A 21,418-nucleotide genomic window follows, 5' to 3' on the forward strand; every position below is an offset into this window, starting at 1 on the left:
AGACACCCAGAGACAGAGGTCCTCTGCTGAAACCCGATAACATCCACAAGCTTTAACTATACGATTATATTATTATATAATATACTTTCTCGGCTATTATATAAATTGTGTAAAGTGTTAAATAAATAACATAAATTATAATTTATTAAAAATACTTAAAGATAAAAAATTAAATATTATACTACATAATTAAGAAATGATCTTGTATCTTGTGAACTGTTGACATTTTTAAAGATATAAGCTCATACCGATGTTACACTGATCAAGACCATTCATTTGAGTACCCACATCAATTTTTCATATATTTTATATATTTATGTATATTATATATATGTATATATGAAAAATATATCAAAAATGCATGTGGGTACTCAAATGAAAGCTCTTGATGAGTGTATCATCAAGACGAGCTTATATCTTTAAAATATATATCATATATATGTATATGTGTAAAATATATCAAAACATATCAAAACTATTGACATTTTTAAAAATATAAGCTCACTCCGACATTACACTCATCGAGATCTTTCATTTGAGTACCCATATCAATTTTTCATATATTTATATATATTATATATATGTATATATCAAAAATATATGAAAAATGCATGTGGGCACTCAAATGAAAGCTCTTGATGAGTGTAACATCAGGATGAGCTTATATCTTTATAAATGCCAATATTTAAGAAAGTACAGTACAATTTAACAAAAGTCATTATTTAATAAAGCAAAATTTCATTTATTTATCAAATTTAATGAAGACTACAAATATTTTCTACCAAAAAATTTAATTAACTAATAAATTTATTATTTCTTCTTAAAAAAATCAAGTTAAAAATCTCTATTAAAAAAATTAACTAAAATTATAAATAAACTCCAACTCTATAAAAAAACAATAAAAAGTGATCTTTCCTGAAACTACTACCGAAAATTTATATTTAAAATGACAGAAATGTTAGAACAGATAGTGAGAACAAGTGTAGATGAATTTGAGAGGGGAAAATAAGGGGTGAAACATGACAGGAGAATGAAGAGCTCCCACACATCTATATCAATATATATCTATATATTTATAAAACAGAGAAAGGGGTGAGGGGAATAATGTTAACTCGTAGGCGTCGTGGTAGTAGTTAGGGGTTGGATATCCCGAGGATCGCGTAACCCACCCTCATGCCTATACTCATACCCGTAATGGTTCTCGGGAAGAGAGGAGAAGGGAGAACGTCACTCGCTGTCGCATCGAGCTCGAACGATGAGTGGCGCGCGCTAGTTCGTCTTTTGTTTGCGATCCGATGCGACTATCCACCCCCGCGCTCCGCTCCTGTGTCGCTCATTCGGTTGACGGGGTTTTGCACGGCGTATCCTCTATCCAGGACAGGAGGGGTTGTGTTATAATGGAGGAGAGATCCACCAGAGGGTTGAGGGCTGAGGGTAAAGGTAGAAAGTACGACAGGGGAGGCAGCAGTGAGCTTGTCTATCTTCTTTACTCGTGTTATCTGTTATCGCGTCGAAACCAACTGCCAGACATAGACATAGACATCTCAGCCATCAGCCAGAACCCAGCTAGACAATCACACTAACTTCCTGGTTTAGATTTCATTATTCTACTCCTCTATATTTTGTTTATCCTCGTATTTGGTTTATATCTTTAATTGGGTCAATTTATTAATTTATAAATTCATTTATTGCAATTTTATTAATTTATAGACTACGCTGTTAATTAAAACTAGCAACCAGGCAGTCACTATGTGACTGCCGTCTTGTGAACTATAAATAAATAAAATTTTGGTTTATTAAATAATGACTCTGGTTAAATTGCACTGCACTTTCTTAAATATTTAATTTTTTAAAGATATAAGCTCATCCCGATGTTACACTCATCAAGAGCTTTCATTTGAGTACTCACATGAATTTTTGATATATTTTTGATATATACATATATATAACATATATTTTAAAGATATAAGCTCATCCCGATGTTACACTCATCGAGAGCTTTCATTTGAGTACCCACATGCATTTTTTATATATTTTCCATATATTTATATATATAATATATATAGATACATATAATATATGAAAAATTGATGTGGGTACTCAAATGAAAGGTCTCGATGAGTGTGACATCGAAATGAGTTTATATCTTAAAAAATTTAAATAATTAAGAAATTACATTGAATTTTGTGAAATATTGACATTTTTGAAGATATAAGCTCATCCTGATCTCACACTCATCGAGACCTTTCATTTGAGTACCCACATCAATTTTTTATATATTTTATATATATGGTATTTGTGAAATATATAAATATATAAAATATATGAAAAATTGATGTGGATACTCAAATGAAAGGTCTCGATGAGTGTAAGATCAGGATGAGCTTATATCTTTAAAAATGTCAATATTTCACAAAATACAAGGTCATTTCTCAATTATGTATCTAAAGATAGAGCATTTTCAAATGCAGCCTAAATAATGATGTATTTAGTTATATGTTTTTTAAAAAAATATTTATATTAAAATTTGTTTAATTTAATTTTTTTAAGGCAAAAAATTTCTTTAGTCTTCATTATATTGAATTTTTTGGTAGAAAAATTAATAAATAAATAAATTAATTAAATATATAACATATATTTTAAAGATATAAGCTCATTCTGATGTTACACTCATCAAGAGCTTTCATTTAAGTACCCACATGCATTTTTGATATATTTTTCATATATACATGTATATGGTATATATAAATATATAAAATATATGAAAAATTGATGTGGGTACTCAAATGAAAGGTCTCGATGAGTGTAACATCGAAATGAGTTTATATCTTAAAAAATTTAAATAATTAAGAAATTACATTGAATTTTGTGAAATATTGACATTTTTGAAGATATAAGCTCATCCCGATGTTACACTCATCGAGATCTTTCATTTAAGTACCCACATCAATTTTTATATATTTTATATATATGGTATTTGTGAAATATATAAATATATAAAATATATGAAAAATTGATGTGGATACTCAAATGAAAGGTCTCGATGAGTGTAAGATCAGGATGAGCTTATATCTTTAAAAATGTCAATATTTCACAAAATACAAGGTCATTTCTCAATTATGTATCTAAAGATAGAGCATTTTCAAATGCAGCCTAAATAATGATGTATTTAGTTATATGTTTTTTAAAAAAATATTTATATTAAAATTTGTTTAATTTAATTTTTTTAAGGCAAAAAATTTCTTTAGTCTTCATTATATTGAATTTTTTGGTAGAAAAATTAATAAATAAATAAATTAATTAAATATATAACATATATTTTAAAGATATAAGCTCATTCTGATGTTACACTCATCAAGAGCTTTCATTTAAGTACCCACATGCATTTTTGATATATTTTTCATATATACATGTATATGGTATATATAAATATATAAAATATATGAAAAATTGATGTGGGTACTCAAATGAAAGGTCTCGATGAGTGTAACATCGGGATGAGCTTATATCTTTAAAAATGTCAATATTTCACAAAATACAAGGTCAATTCTTAATTATGTATCTAGAGAGAGCATTTTCAAATGCAGCCTAAATTATGATAAGCATTTAGTTATATGTTTGTAGTCTTCATTAAATTTAATTTTTTGATAGAAAAATTAATGTATTAATTTATTGAAAAAAATTTTTAAAAGAAGAAATAATAGATTAATCATTAAATTCAATGTTTTAAGATTTTTTCATAACTTGTTTATTTTATAAAAATATTCGACTAAATTATTGATAATAATTTGGATAAAAACTAAAATTTTTACCAATGGCATTAAAAAAATAAAATGCGCTTAAATTAAAAAAATTTTAGTAAAGAATATTGTCAATAAATAAAAATAAAAATTTATAGGAAATATTGTTGAGGATTTGAAGTAAATTTAAAGTTATATCGTTCACACGTGGTTGGTAAGCACATGCAATGCTCTGATAGTGCGAGACTTCACGGGACGGGTATTATGTAAATTTCATCTCCAAAGGGTGTGATGATATGTATTTTATACATTTTATATATTTGGTATAAAGATTTTTATTGTTAAATCTGAGAAATAAAATTTTGTAAGTATTTTTATTATTTATTTATAGTTTGAAAAATGTATTGAGTGTAAATATTGTTTGAGAAGAAATATTTATTTTTAAAAATTTTATAGTAATTCTCAATAAATGTTATTCAATAAATAAATAATTAATTATCTATATTATTAAGAGAATAAGAAAAATTAGGTAGGCTGCATTCAAAATTTTCTATTTCTAGATACATAATTAAGAAATCACCTTGTATCTTGTGAAATATTGACATTTTTTATGATGTAAGTTCATCCCGATGTTACATTCATCGAGACCTTTCATTTGAGTACCCACATCAATTTTTCATATATTTTATACATTTATATATTTCACAAATACCATATATATATAAAATATATAAATAATGCCATGTGGGTACTTAAATGAAAGGTCTCAATGAGTGTAACATCGAAATGAGTTTATATCTTAAAAAATGTCAATAATTAAGAAAATGACCTTGTATCTTGTGAAATATTGACATTTTTAAAGATATAAGCTCATCCCGACATTACACTCATCGAGACCTTTCATTTAAGTACCCACATCAATTTTTCATATATTTTATATATTTATATATATGATATATATGTATATATGAAAAATATATCAAAAATGCATGTGGGTACTCAAATGAAAGCTCTTGATGAGTGTAACATCAGGATGAGCTTATATCTTTAAAATATATATTATATATATGTATATATGAAAAATATATCAAAAATGCATGTGGGTACTCAAATGAAAGCTCTTGATAATTGTAACATCAAGATGAGCTTATATCTTTAAAAATGTCAATATTTAAAATAGCACGGTGCAATTTAACAAAATTCTTTATTTAATAAAGCAAATTTTCATTTATTAAAAAATTATTTATCTATTAATAAAGTTTATTGACAAATATATTATGAGATGTTAAATAACTTTTTTTTATTAATTATCTTCAACTTCTTTAATCAATCTCCCAGAACAATAAATAATTAAAAGAAAAAAATTGTTTTAAAAATTAATGAATAGTAAAAGATAAATATTTAAAAAAAAAAGAAGAAATAATATAAAAAGTAAAAAAAAAATGAATAAATAATAAAAGAAGATAAATATTTATAAAAAAAGGTGATACTTTAAAGAGTAGAAAACAATTTACGCGAAAATTTCGCATCACCGGTTTCGGTGACTGGATACACTCTTATTTGTCCCCGCGGCAATCTGTCGGGTCTGAAAAGCTTCTCATCCTCATTCTTCTTCTTTTTTTATTCTCTTCCTTCCCCTTTACTTCCATCTCCAATCTGGAAGCTCCAACTGGCACAGTCGTAGGATAGGACAGGAGCTTTAACGCTCACTAACATCAGATCACTGTTGACTTGATGTTTTTTTCTTCTTTTCTTTTTTACCACACGTTTTATTTATTTCTTCTCTCTTTATTCGGTGAAATTCACCACGGACTCTCTTTAACACTTAACAATACACATCAATACTGGTATATATTTGTATATATCTGTATATTTGTAGCATTTACCACGGAGAATCAGTTCTTCCCTCGTTTCTCGTCTACTGTCGTCACTGCAAAGTCACACGGGAATTTTAAACACCGAGGATTCGTCACCGCGTTTTATCATTTTATCATTTTATATTTCTTCTCTCTTCTCCCTTCCCCTTCCTCTTCTTCTTCCTGCATTCTAGTGGAGACAATTTACATTCTAACCCACCGCTAACTCATCGGTCCTCGCTCCAGATTATATTATGCAAATTATTTTCTTCTCCAGAAAATGTCAATTTTTAAGTAAAATAAATAAAATAAAAGTACCTCCAAAATGGGAGACAATGATAATAAAAAGTACATAAAATAAAAACAAAACACCTTTATTTTAAAGTCCATAAAGGTTTCTTCTGAGAAAAGCTTTCAGATTTTTATTTTTTATTCCTCCGCGCTCCTTTTCGCTCTTTTGTATACAATATATTGTCGCTAGTTCGTGAATATCACAAGATAGCTATCATATATATTTAGATTTATATTTATCAGTGTAATATATTCTTCATTGAAGTATCTGCTGATAGTACATACTACTATTTACAGATTTTTGCATTTTAAAATACACTGAAGAAATTTTTTAATTCAATTTTATTTGTAAAATAATTTAATTTCATAAATTAATGTACTAATTTTTCATTGAAATTTGAAATTTGCTTTATTAAATAATGACTACTGTTAAATTGCACTGTAGTTTTTTAAATATTGACGTTTTTAAAGATATAAGCTCATCCTGATGTTACACTCATCAAGACCTTTCATTTGAGTACCCACATGAATTTTTCATATATTTTTCATATTTACATATATATAATATATATTTTAAAAATATAAGCTCATCCCGATGATATACTCATCAAGACCTTTCATTTGAGTACCCACATGCATTTTTGATATATTTTTCATATATACATATATATAATATATATAAATATATGGAAAATTGATGTGGGTACTCAAATGAAAGGTCTCGATAAGAGTAATGTCAGGGTGAGATTATATCTTTAAAAATGTCATTAGTTGACAAGATGCACTGTCATTTCTTAAATATTTATATTTTTGAAGATATAAACTTATTTCAAAGTTACACTCATCGAGACCTTTCATTTGAGTACCCACATGGAATTTTTGATATATTTTATATATATGGTATTTGTGAAATACCATAAATAAATATATAAAATATATAAATATATAAATGTATAAATATATAAAATATATAAATATGTAAAATATATGAAAAATTGATGTGGGTACTCAAATGAAAGGTCTCGATGAGTGTAACACCAAGATGAGCTTATATCTTTAAAAATGTCAATAGTTGACAAGATACAATGTCATTTCTTAATTATTGACATTTTTTAAGATATAAACTCATTTCGATGTTACACTCATCGAGACCTTTTATTTAAGTACTTACATGACATTTTTTATATATTTTATATATATGGTATTTGTGAAATATATAAATATATAAAATATATGAAAAATTGATGTGGGTACTCAAATGAAAGGTCTCGATGAGAGTAACATTAGGATGAGCTTATATCTTTAAAAATGTCAATAGTTGACAAAATACAATGTCATTTCTTAATTATTGACATTTTTTTAGATATAAGCTCATTCTGATGTTACGCTCATCGAGAGCTTTCATTTAAGTACCCACATGGCATTTTTTATATATATTATATATATAGTATTTGTGAAATATATAAATATATAAAATATATGAAAAATTGATGTGGGTACTCAAATGAAAGGTCTCGATGAGTATAACATCAGGATGAGCTTATATCTTTAAAAATGTCAATATTTCATAAGATATAAGGTAATTTCTTAATTATGTATCTAGAGTTAGCATTTTCGAATGCAGCCTAAATACCAATCATAATAAATTGACTATACTATGTGACTATAAAAGTGATACTCTTTTAATAATATAGATTAGAATATCAAATTAAATGGACTTAAAATATTGTTTTTAATTTAAAAATTAAATTTTATAAACTCATATATTAATTTTTCATTGAAAAATTAATTTTTAACATTATATTATTTTTCCACTAAAAATTAAATTAAATGTTTACTTAATAAAAATCATAAATAAATTAATTTAAACGTTTCAGTAATTAAAAAATTAAATTTACTCAAAATTTCAATCAATTTTATTTTTTAGCGAAGAAATATAATTTTTTATTTTTTAAATTACCAAAATTTTCAACAAATAAATTATTTATATTTTTAAAAATAATTTTTAAAATTTATAAAAAATAATAAATAATAAAAATAAATTAAAAAAATAAAATCTACCATACGGGCTCTTCCCAAACTAGTGATCCTTGAAATGATCGTAGGGTAGTCCTTGCAGCAAGTACATGGTCATAATAGCTCAGAAAACATTGATGTATACATCCTTTCTATTATTTCCCCCACTTGAAAGTTAATCTCTAAAATGCATTGAAAAGTACTCCCTAGCTCTTATCTTCTCCTGCCTGACAATCAGAAATCAAGATAAAAAAAAAAGCGGTAAGGTAGAATTCGTTTCCCGCCCACTCGCGACAAAATGTGGCATTCAACAGGGTTGAGGGGCTTTGGTAGGTCTGTAAGCGAGCGGCTTTAAAAATCGCGGAGGGAAAGAGGGAGAGAGAATACCTATGCCGGGGGAAGCTTTAAAATCGGGGGAGGGAAATGATGCGCAGATTGGCCGGATCATCTCAAAACCACCACCACCCCCGTCGCTCTGACGAATATCCTCTCACTCTTGTCATTTTAACTAAAATTTAGCCCCTCTTTCGCTCCAGAATCCCCTCTACTCCTCCAGCTACCCTCCAGCCACCCTCAACCCTCGCCAGGACAATTCCTTTGGTTCATCTTTCTGTCATTGTCATTTGCAAGCTTCTCACTTGGAGATTTTACCGAAGGGAGGAAAAGAGACCGCGAATTTGTCACCCCCAGAGACTTTATCGTCCCCCACACTCGCTAAACTCGTCGACTCTCTACAGAACTACACTCCGCTACGATTATTATCTCATTTGCCGGCGCGAAGTACACACGTGCTTTTTTTAGTGCGTCATTTTTCCAAATTTTTAATTGTTTGTTATTGAATATTAATTTTATTATAAATTGTCGTCAAACAGGTGAGTGATTTTTTTAAATCTATATTATTAAGAGAATAAGCAAATTTTTGTGACCAGTGTATTTATATGATAAAATGGTTAAATTTGGAATCTCTAGATACATAATTGAGAAATGACCTTGTATCTTGTGAACTACTGACATTTTTAAAGATATAAGCTCATCCTGATGTTACACTCATCGAGACCTTTCATTTAAGTACCCACATCAATTTTTAATATATTTTATATATTTATATATTTCACAAATACCATATATATAAAATATATGAAAAATGCCATGTGGGTACTCAAATTAAAACTCTTGGAAAACGTAACATCAGGACGAGCTTATATCTTAAAAAATGTCAATAATTAAGAAATGACTTTGTATTTTGTCAACTATTGACATTTTTAAAGATATAAGCCTACTCTGACATTATACTCATCAAGACCTTTCATTTGAGTACCCACATCAATTTTTCATATATTTTATATATTTATATATATTACATATATGTATACATGAAAAATATATGAAAAATACCATGTGGGTACTTAAATAAAAGCTCTTGATGAGTGTAACATCGGGATGAGCTTATATCTTTAAAATAAGTATTATATATATGTATATATGAGAAATATATAAAAATATGTCAAAACGATTAATATTTTTAAAGATATAAGCTCATCATGATGTTACACTTATCAAGACCTCTCATTTGAGTACCCACATCAATTTTTCATATATTTTATATATGTATATATATTATATATATGTATACATGAAAAATATATGAAAAATGCCATGTGGGTACTTAAATGAAAGCTCTTGATGAGTGTAACATCGGGATGAGCTTATATCTTTAAAATAAGTATTATATATATGTATATATGAAAAATATATAAAAATATGTCAAAACGATTAATATTTTTAAAGATATAAGCTCATCATGATGTTACACTTATCGAGACCTCTCATTTGAGTACCCACATCAATTTTTCATATATTTTATATATGTATATATATATATATGTATATATGATAAATATATCAAAAATGCATGTGGGTACTCAAATGAAAGCTCTTGATAAGTGTAACATCGGGATGAGTTTATATCTTTAAAAATGTCAATAGTTAAGAAATTACAGTTCAATTTAATAAAATTCATTTTTTAATAAAAGTGGAAATTTTAATTTTTAAGGAGAAAATTCCGCGTTTGGTCAGACTTTTTTTTCGTTTATGTATTTATAAAGTTTGTGAAGAGAAAATGTAAATGTAAATTTATGAGAGGCAAATTGAAACAATCCGCCAATTAGAGGCAGCGACGTGACGGGATTATGCAGATTTCTTGTTACAAGAGTCGCTGACGGATAATATAGTTTGCTAGTCCCTAGAACGGAATTTCCGAAATATTATCTGGCAAGAGAGACTAACTGACACTGTCGGTTTTAAAGTCTATTCTATTTTAGTGTTTTCTTATGAATTATAAACTCTACATGGATTGCTTTTTATTTTTTTAATAATCGATATGAAATTTTTAGGAATTATTTTTAAATTAAAAAGTATGTTAGAGTTTAATTTTTAGTAGATTTCATAAAAATCTAACTATTGCATTGGTCCTCATGTCAAAATTTCTAAAAATTTAACTTTTTTTGGTTCTTCTCTCAATAACTTTTGAATGTGATAACTTTTTATATTTCTGTAAATTGCATCTTAAAGCTTATTTAATAATCTTTAATTTCCATGCTTATTTATTACCCTCAATTAATTTGATCAGGAATATGAGCAGATTAAAAATTTCAAAAGTCGCGTACACGGAAAAAAGTAAACTGTAATATTCACACGGATTCCGGTTAATTTTTATAGTTTCAAACAGTAAAGCGGACATCGGGGTGGCAAAAATATAAATATTACAGAACTTAATGTAGAAAGTATAAAAGCCACAATTTATAATTTAATATCCAAAACAAATGATTAGTAGCTATCACAATAGTAAATAACGACTCTCTTATCTTAAAAAATTACAGTTTGAAACAGTCAAAATTGCCATTTCAATATATAGTCCATATTATGAGGAGAAGGGGAACTCAGATGAAAGAGAAGGGGGTCTTACTCTGGGAGAATTTAACATTTGAAACAGTAAAAATTATACTTTTAAAATATACATTTTACCAGTCCAAGCAAGTCAATAATTACAGTTTGATTTTTAGCGTTGCGTTTAAAATTTACCATTTTACTTTGTAAATATTGACGTTGCTTGTATTAGAAATTTACTAACTTTATTTTATACTTTTTACATATCATAACATCATTTTTTAGGTACGAAATGATAAATATCAAAGTCTGAATTGTTAATTATTATACTTAAACATTTTAGACATTTACATAGCGAATATTACTGTTTGAAATAGTATTTTCTTCCATGTAAAGAGTAAATTGTAACGTTTAAATGGTAAGTATTAGATAGTGAATAGTAAAATCACGATTTTACTGTTTGAAATGGTAATTTTTAGTAGTTGATCATTACTTTTTATAAATCGACTGTTATTTATTACAGTTTACTTTTCTCCGTGTAGAAATTCTACTATTTTTGGTCCTATGTGCAATAACTTTTGAATAAGCAACAATTTGAGTACCATATCACATGTTGAGTCTCAAAATTATGTCTTATTCCACTGTGCAAATTATGAAATTTGCTGTTGCACTGATTTTTTTTCTTTTTATACAATCCTAGTAGTTTTTTTTCTATTCATTATGAAAACTACTTCCATTTCGGCTGCCGAATTAATTTTTTTTAAGTTAAAATTCAAAATTAGGGGTTAAATATTGATAATTTATAAGAGACCTTTTTCATAAAAATTTAATTCTCTAAAAAAAAAAAGTCCTTGTCAATTTCATCCTATCTCTTTTTTTTTATCTAAAATTTGAATTTAAAATTCAAAAATTGAAATTATAGAACATCTATAATTTTTAATGCTAATTTTGACTAAAATATTAAAAATATGAAAAAGTTATGAGATCTTTTTTATAGAGAATTTAATTTCCTAGAAAAAAAAAAGTTTAAAAAATTTTCTCAAAATTTAAAACTCCAAAAATAAAGTTTTAAAACTTGTCCTTAGTTTTTAAAAGTTAAAAATGCTGATTTTGGCTAAAATATTGAAAATATTTATAGAAAATATTTACAAAAAAGAATTATCAATTTTGTCTTACCTCTCGTCCTTCCTTTAAAATTTTAATTTAATATTTAAAAATAAAATTTAGAAACTGATCTACAGTTTATCAAATTATTATTATTAAATATTAATGAAAGAAATAAATAATAATAATAATAATAATAATAATAATAAGTTGATTAAAGAGTAGCCATGACATATTTATCAGTCGTCAGAGTAAAACTGACAGGAGTCCATTTCCCTTTGGTTGAAGGTTGTATAACTGTACAACTATACAGTTGTTGGTCTGTTGTACAAGTATCTGTACTCTAGCGATACTCCACCACTGTTGTAGAAACTAGTGTCTGTTGAGCGAACAGGGTTGGGAATATAATATCTCCCTGACGGAAGGAACAACGTGGTGGACGCCGTTTGTTTGGAGAAAACAATGCTCCCGAAACAATGCCCATATACTTGTCTCTTTTTACTCTTTCTACTCTCTCCTTGATATCATCCACTCTCATCCTCTTTATACATTTTCTCCATCCACCCTTTTATACTTCTATCTCCTATCACACTTTTCCTACTTTTCCATCATCTACTTCTTTTCTCCTTACTTTAGGAAAAAAAGAAGAAAAAAATAAACATTTTTTTACAATTATTCATCTCTAAAAAGTATACTTCAATATTAATAAAATTACATTTATTTTAAATTATTACAGTAGATACTGTAATAAATAATCTTTTAAAATATTATTTAATTAATATAGTTTATATAATTCGAGTAAAAATGAGCCTTGAGCGTTTAAATAAAATATTTATTATTTTATTTAATATAATAAAAACTATTTTGGTTACAATTAATGATCCATTAATAATCCTTTAAATAATTACAAATAAAATGATAAATGAATTTACATAAATGAGATTGCATCTAACCCAATAAATTCCCCTGGAATAAAGATCGCAAGTCACTACTCCAATAATCCTTTAGTTTATTTATTATTTATTATTTATTATTATTGTAGTTTTGGTTTAGGATTACGAGGTCAGGGAATTTTTAAACATGAGCATGATTAATATTCTAAGGACGTTCATGCGTGAGAATAGTAGATCAAAATTTATATTTTAAAGTTCCGATAATTATGTAGTAATTTTTTATAAAATTAAAAACCCTTTAGCGATTTTTTAAAAAAGTTATTAGAGTAAAATATTATTTCTTATAAGCCTTTTTATTTTTAATAATTTTGATATTATTACAGTAGACACTGTAATAAATAATCTTTTAAAATATTATTTAATTAATGTAGTTTATATAATTCGAGTAAAAATGAGCCTTGAACGTTTAAATAAAATATTTATTATTTTATTTAATATAATAAGAACTATTTTGGTTGATTTGTTGACCGAAGTGAAAGACAGCCGACGAAGCTTGCTACATAAATATACACAAACACATTGACCGTCAACACACATAATACTATTTAACTGTTTAATCTGTCAAAAACGTCTACGTTTACATCCACCTAATTACATCCTTTTAATTAATGATCTTGCCTAATTTTATTAACAATTAAAATAGACCTCTAATTAACGGCTCATATATATTAACTGATACTCTACAATAAATCCCTAAAAAATATTTCGGATAAATAAAACAAATTATAAATCATTAGATTTTAGCCTTTCAGAAATTAATGGTTTTAATTTTGATATTACGAAGAGAATATTGGTCTTAGAAAAAAATTTTTAAACAAAAGTCGGAAATTTTATTTTATACAAAAAATGTCTATGATTTTTTTATACAATATTTTCACTGTAATTCCAAAGTTAATATTCATAATGATTTTTGCTAATTATTAAAATCTAGATAAATAATTAAGAAATGACCTTGTATCTTGAGAACTATTAACATTTTTAAAGATATAAGCTCATCTTGGTGTTACATTCATAAAGACCTTTCATTTGAGTACCCACATCAATTTTTCATATATTTTATATATTTATATATTTCATAAATACCATATATATAAAATGTATAAAAAATACCATGTGGGTACTTAAATGATAGGTCTCGATGAGAGTAACATCGAAATAAGTTTATATCTTAAAAAATGTCAATAATTAAGGAATGACATTGTATCTTCTAAACTATTGACATTTTGAAAAATATAAGCTCATCCTAATGGTATACTCATCGAGACTTTTTATTTAAGTACCCACGTCGATTTTTCATAAATTTATATATATTATATATATATGTATATATGAAAAATATATCAAAAATGCAAGTGGGTACTCAAATGAAAGCTCTTGATGAGTGTAACATCAGGATGAGCTTATATCTTAAAAAATATCACAAGTTAACAAAATACAATATAATTTTTTAATTATTGACATTATTAAAGATAATAAGCTCATCCCGATGTTACACTCATCAAGAGCTTTTATTTGAGTACCCACATGCATTTTTGATATATTTTTCATATATACATATATATATATATATATATGATATATATAAGTATATGAAAAATCGATGTGGGTACTCAAATGAAAGGTCTTGATGAGTGTAATATCAAAATGAGCTTGTATGTTTAAAACCGTCAATATTTAAGAAAATACTGTGCAATTTAACAAAAGCCATTTAATAAACCAAAATTCTATTTATTTATCGTTCACAAGGCAGTCACGTAGTGACTGCCTTGTGAACTAGACCTAATCTCCAATAAATCCCTAAAAAATATTGATAAATTCCATAAAAATTCCCACTTATTAACCACATTAACATCCTTTTCAAACTCCAATTAATTATATATTATATCCACCAGAAACCAGAACTCACGGAAGTGTTAACTTTCCGTCTTACAATCCCTTATTCAAATACCCAACATAAGATCCTATTCAATTAATCCCAGCGAACAAAGCCTTACAATTCACCAGCAGACTCTCTAACTCTCTCTAACTCTTTGTTTAATTATTCCCAGATCAACAATGACAACGACCACGGGGGATCCATCAAGCCTAAAAACACCATCCAGCCTCTCGGGGGGTGATTTAGTATCCAGACTACTAGCCGCAACCCCACCGTACCTTTACAACGTCCCGTTAACACCTCACAGCTTCTTCTTCAGCGAGATGCTAAGGTCTTTTGTCCAAGCCAAGGCTTCTTCTTCTTCAGAAGCTCCTCCAGCAACAACTCCTTCTTCTTCAGCAGTCGCGAATAATTTATCAAACAATCGCAGACGAAAACGCTCTTGGAGAGACGCCAGAGAACGTCCTTTAGAGCTTACCAAGGACAAAAGTGTCTTAAATGACTCTAAATATTTTCACCAAGAATTATCTCCTGAAAATAATCGGTACAGATCTGCAGCAGCAGCAGCAGCTGCTGCTGCTGCTGCTGAGTATGAAGAAAAAAATCAGGGACAAAATATTGAAGAAAAAAATCAAAATCAATTCGAACCTTTGAAGCCTGTTGATGAAAATCGGGATTTTTTGAAGAATAGACACTTTTTTGATGATCCTTCTCGATTATTTAATAATAATAATATCAATAATAATAGTAATAATAATAATAGTAATAGTGAAGAAAATTTAGAAGAAAATCGCAAAGAATCTGGACTTGGATTTGCAGAAGGGGAAAAAAATTCTAAATTAGATTTCAAAAATCAAAATTACACCTTACCTGCTACAAATTCAGAGTTCACTCCTTCGCCATTTTGGTACCCACCGTACCCAATTCCGCCGCAGTACCCTGGGATAGACCCCCTGCACTTCTTCATCGACTTACGTGTGTCCGGACACATCTGGGACCGGAAGGTTAACAGTGAACGGCAGCCGATTTTCAAAAACAAACACTGCTCCGCGTTTAGTGTACCGCAAACTGCTAAAGAGTACAATCGACCGCTTAATTTGACTCGCGACGAGGCCGGGGCCTGTAAGAATAAGGAGAATTATAGGGGCACTCATTTTATTTTTAAAAATTTGACCAAGACTTACCGGGATATTGAGAGTAAGAGCAATAGGGAGAAATGTGATAGCAAGAATGATGAAGGTTAGTTTTTTTTTTTTATAGAATATGTTTCTAATTATCAAAAAAATTTTTTGTGGATTTTAATTGAGTTTTTTGATTTGTTTTTTTTTTTTTCAAAAAAAATGTCAATTTTTGGAAAAAAAAATTATTTACAATATTTAAACTTGTTAAAATTTAAGAAAAAAAATTAAAAAATGTCAATTTTTTATTTTAAAAATATCAACAATGAACAAACAATTTTTGACAGCTCTCAAAAGTAAGTTTTAGGTTATGTTTTATAAACAAGAATTACTTTATGGAGTTTTTAATTGTTATTTATGATTTTTTTTTGTTTATAATATTTTAAATTATTAAAAATTTTGTTTTAAAAATTTTTTGATGATTTTTTAATTAATTTTCGTCAATTTTTAAAGTATTTTAACAGTTGTGTAACTTTTTTCCAACAAAGTAGTTTTTTCTACCCGACGCCATTTTTAAAAATGTCATTTTTTAAAAAAAAATCACACTTGTTTTCATAGTTTTTTTTTTAATAAAATATTATTTTCGACGCCATTTTAAAAAATGTTAATTTATGATTATAACAAAATATTTACAAAATTTAAACTTGTTAACAATTATAAAATTGATTAAAATACAATTTTTGACAGCTCTGTCCAAAGTTATAGGTTGTGCTTTATAAGCAAAAACTATTTTATAGAATTTTTTATTATTATTATGAAATTTTTGTTTTTAATATTTCAAATTATTAAAAAATGTATTTTTAAAATTTTTTTGATAATTTTTTATTTAATTTTCGTTAATTTTTAAAGTATTTTAACAGTTTTCTTACTTTTTCCAACAAAGTAGTTTTTTCTCCCCGACGCCATTTTTAAAAATGTTCCTTTTCATAAAAAAACAAACTTACACTTGTTTTCTTAGTTTTTTTCGGCGCCATTTTAAAAAATGTCACTTTTTGTAAAAAAAAAACATCACTTACAAAAATTAGACTTGCTAACAATTGAATTTAATTAAAATCCAATTTTTGACAGATGTCTAAAATTTTATAGGTTATGTTTTATAAACAAAAATTATTTAATGGTCTTTTTTTATTATTATTTTAAATTTATATTTTTTTTAATATTTCAAATTATTAAAAAATGTATTTTAAAAATTTTTTTGATAATTTTCGTTAATTTTTAAAGTATTTTAACAGTTTTCTTACTTTTCCCAACAAAGTAATTTTTTCTACCGGCCGCCATTTTTAAAAATGTCACTTTTTACAACAAATAAAAACTTACACTTGTTTTCTTAGATTTTTTTTAGACGCCATTTTAAAAAATGTCAATTTTTGGTTAAAAAAAAAAAATATTTACGAAATTTAGACTTGTTAACAATTGAATTTAATTAAAATCCAATTTTTGACAGATGTCCAAAGTTTTAGGTTATGTTTTATAAACAAAAACTATTTTATGGACTTTTCTTATTATTATTTTGAATTTATATTTTTTTTAATATTTCAAATTATTAAAAAATGTATTTTAAAAATTTTTTTGATAATTTTTTAATTAATCTTCTTTAATTTTAAAGTATTTTAACAGTTTTCTAACTTTGTTCCAACAAAGTAATTTTTTCTACCGGCCGCCATTTTGAAAAATGTCACTTTCAAAAAAAGCAAACTCACACTTGACTTCTTAATTTTTTTTTTGGCGCCATTTTTAAAAAATTTAAATTTTTTGTTAAAAAATTTATTTAAACTATTTAAACTTCTTTGTTAAAAAAAAAAAAAACAATTTTTTGTAAAAAAAATTATTTACAAAAATTTAATAAATTATTCAATAAAAAATAAAATAATACAAAACTATTAATTGTTAACTTAAAAAAAATAAAAAACAAATATTTTGACAGCTGTCAAAAATTATCTAAAGTTTATTTATTGTTTAGCAAGTTTTGACATTTATTTATTTTTTTTAGCCGTCGGTAGCTCATCACAGCAAGACAGAGAAAGAGCGTCACCGTCAACTTTTAAAGAAGACAACGAAGATGTTTCTTCCGGAACAACTGGGAGTAAAAAAGACATACGTGCTCTTATTGGGTTAGAACTTGTTGTCGACTATGTTAAGGAACCGAAAGAAGAGCCCCAGCCGCAGTCACCCACCAATAACATATAAATTGTTATTATAATTAATTATAAATATGTATTTTAAAATCTTAGAAATTATAAATTAATTAATAACTAAATATTGGATAATTAAATTACGTGCAATTTTATTTGTATTTATTTTGTGATCTGTAAATAATTATTATAATTATGTGCAATCTAGGTAAATTATAAGTATGTATAATTGAATTATATAAAAATAAAGAAACTTTAATTTAAAAAATTCAATTGTTGTTAGCAATTACGCGTAACTCTAAAATTATTTCACCCTTTTGGGAGTTATTTAATTTTATTAATTTGCGCTGGTACTTTTCTTCTTTTGATGGAGCTCGTATTAAATTGTAGACAATTGGAGCTTCTTTTGTCATTGTTGGATTTTCTGGAGTAGAAATCTGGAAAATTTATTCAAATTCATCATTTTTGTAAAAAATTGTGCAAAAATTGATAATTAGAAATTTTTAAAAATTAAAAATACAATTATTTGAGAATAAAGTTTTTGGAAGAAATTTGTTAGATAAAATTAAAAAAAAATTGTCAATTTTTAGACTTTTATAAATAAATTATTATTAAAAAATTCTACATATAAAATTTCAAAAAAATTACAAGCGCAAATTTTTTTAAAATGTTCTTTTCTTTATTTAATAATTTATTTGTAAGAAAAATTCAAAAAATTGATTTTTAGAAATTTAAAGAAATTAAAAATTCATTTTTTTAATAATTTACATTAAAAAATTCGCAATCTCTAGATACATAACTAAGAAATTACATTGTATCTTGAGAACTATTGACATTTTTATAGATATAAGCTCATCTTGCTGTTACACTCATTGAAACCTTTCATTTGAGTACCCACATCAATTTTTTATATATTTTATATATTTCACAAATATCATATATATGAAATATATAAAAAATTCTATGTGGGTACTTAAATGAAAGGTCTCGATGAGTGTGACATTGAAATGAGTTTATATCTTAAAAAAATCAATAATTAAAAAATGACCTTGTATCTTGTGAAATATTGACATTTTTAAAGATATAAGCTCACTCTGATGTTACACTCATCGAGACCTTTCATTTGAGTACCTACATTAATTTTTCATATATTTTATATATTTATATATTTCACAAATACCATATATATAAAATATATAAAAAATGCCATGTGAGTACTTAAATGAAAGATCTCGATGAGTGTAACATTAAAATGAGTTTATATCTTTAAAAACGTCAGTAATTAAGAAATAGCCTTGTATCTTATGAAACATTGACATTTTTAAAGATATAAGCTCATCCTGATCTTACACTCATCGAGACCTTTCATTTGAGTACCCACATTAATTTTTCATATATTTTATATATTTATATATTTCACAAATACTATATATATAAAATATATAAAAAATACCATGTGGGTACTTAAATGAAAGGTCTCGATGAGTGTAACATCGAACTGAGTTTATATCTTAAGCAATGTCAATAATTGAGAAATGACCTTGTAAATTGAGAACTATTGACATTTTTAATGATATAAGCTCAACCCGATGTTACACTCATCGAGACCTTTCATTTGAGTACTCACATCAAATTTCATATATTTTATATATTTATATATATTATTTATATGTATGTATGAAAAATGCATGTAGGTACTTGAATGAAAGGTCTTGATGAGTGTAACATCGAGATGAGCTTATATCTTTAAAAATGTCAACAGTTCACAAGATGCAATGTCATTTCTTAATTATTGATATTTTTTAAGATATAAGCTTATCCCAATGTTATACTCATTCAGACCTTTCATTCGAGTACCCACATCAATTTTTCATATATTTATATATTTATATATATGTATATATGAAAAATATATCATAAATACATGTGGGTACTCAAATGAAAGCTTTTGATGAGTGTAACATCAAGATGAGCTTATATCTTCAAAACCGTCAATATCTAAGAAAGTACAGTGGAATTTTACAAAATTCATTATTTAACAAAGCAAAATTTCATTTATTTATAGTTCACAAGATTGCTAGTAAATTTATTAAATAAAATTTTTAAAAATCTGTCTACTTTTTAACTTTTAAAAATTCTAAATCAAAAAATAAATTACAAATATAATTACCTTCTTTATTAAATCTTCATTTTCTTCTCCAGCAAAAAATGACAAGTCTAAATCTTTAGACTCTTGATATCCCTCCAAAAAATCATCATTACTCTTCGGTTCTCTCAAAAAAACAAAGCGCGCATTTACCATTGAACCAAAAAAAATGACTAAAATAATAAAACTCATTTTATAACAGACTGAATATTATGAAATAAAATTCTACAGCTACCAATTCAATTTATCATTGACTAAAACATCTGCAATAATTATAAATAATAAATTAAAATCCTCTAAGAAGATTAAACATAAATAACATTTAATTCCATCGATATTAATTCCTTACATATAAAAATCTAAATAATTAAAATATGCTGATAATTATTTTAAAAAACATATTTGTTTAATACATTGAGATCAATTGTATTTACCAGTGAGTTGTATTGCGACGCTCGTTGAATAATTCATTAAATTTGCGCCCACGGAAATCTACTCCCCTCTCATTGACGCTCTATATATCAGTACAAGCATAAATCTAAATAATTTTAACTCGAAAAATCTTCCTGGTCTCTCCTTTTTTTTCGTTTCATTTTATTTCAACAGTTTGCGATGAATATTCAGCCACACTCGACAGTTAAGAGCGATAAATATTTAAAACTATCAAAAAGATTTTATCCATAAATTTTATTTATCAGTTTCTTGAAGGATTCTGTAAAAAAAAAAAAAATTTACACAGAAACTATCAAAGATCTTAATAAAAAATGTAAAAAAAAATTTTTTTTTAAAGTTACAAACCAGAATGGCTCCTTGATATTATTTATTTTTTATTATTATTTCTTAACATAAATTTTAGCAATGATGAATCGTTCACGAATCGACGGGCGAGCAATTGAGGTACGACTTTACTAATATATTAACTTGATTAACACAAAGTTAATAGAGTTACTCTATAAAGGTAATCACCAACACATAAAATTCCACAATTATTTCTCATTAGCATTAATATTAATTGACAAGCAAAAAATCTAAAGATTAACAGCGCATCAATTATGACAATTGGTAATAATTTATCAGATTATCAACAATCTTCCGATTTACTGATGATTATTTAGGGTCTGTTGATGGTTCAATTATTTACTCACTATTTTATTCCATTGATTCCATCGACTTTTATTCACTAGTATTCATTGCTCCAATAGTCGTATTTTTTTTCTCATTCAGTTCTATCAAATAAAAA

The 21,418-nt window shown here is 26.2% G+C and overlaps 2 protein-coding genes across 4 annotated transcripts; one reads left to right on the top strand and one right to left on the bottom strand.

Annotated features, from left to right (window-relative positions):
- Positions 1–1,283: 1,283 nt before the first annotated feature.
- On the top strand, positions 1,284–18,300 carry LOC123266967 (putative uncharacterized protein DDB_G0282133). 3 transcript variants are annotated; one of them, XM_044731416.1, is made up of 3 exons: positions 1,284–1,447; positions 14,895–15,961; positions 17,891–18,300. In XM_044731416.1, exons 1-3 carry the CDS (start codon positions 1,296–1,298, stop codon positions 18,085–18,087), a joined length of 1,416 nt encoding a protein of 471 aa, XP_044587351.1. In that variant the 5' UTR covers positions 1,284–1,295; the 3' UTR covers positions 18,088–18,300. The 3 variants fall into 3 exon arrangements, with proteins under 3 accessions (XP_044587351.1, XP_044587354.1, XP_044587353.1); XM_044731419.1 differs by lacking the exon at positions 1,284–1,447 and adding an exon at positions 1,485–1,590; XM_044731418.1 differs by lacking the exon at positions 1,284–1,447 and adding an exon at positions 8,403–8,775.
- LOC123266968 lies at positions 18,219–20,890 on the bottom strand. Its single transcript, XM_044731420.1, has 3 exons — positions 20,613–20,890; positions 20,203–20,351; positions 18,219–18,469 (listed from the first exon to the last, which is right to left on the bottom strand). Exons 1-3 carry the CDS (start codon positions 20,647–20,649, stop codon positions 18,302–18,304), a joined length of 354 nt encoding a protein of 117 aa, XP_044587355.1. The 5' UTR covers positions 20,650–20,890; the 3' UTR covers positions 18,219–18,301.
- Between the last annotated feature and the right edge of the window lie 528 nt (positions 20,891–21,418).

This window comes from Cotesia glomerata, linkage group LG6 (assembly GCF_020080835.1).
Source record: "Cotesia glomerata isolate CgM1 linkage group LG6, MPM_Cglom_v2.3, whole genome shotgun sequence".
In the NCBI taxonomy this organism is placed as follows: domain Eukaryota; kingdom Metazoa; phylum Arthropoda; class Insecta; order Hymenoptera; family Braconidae; genus Cotesia; species Cotesia glomerata.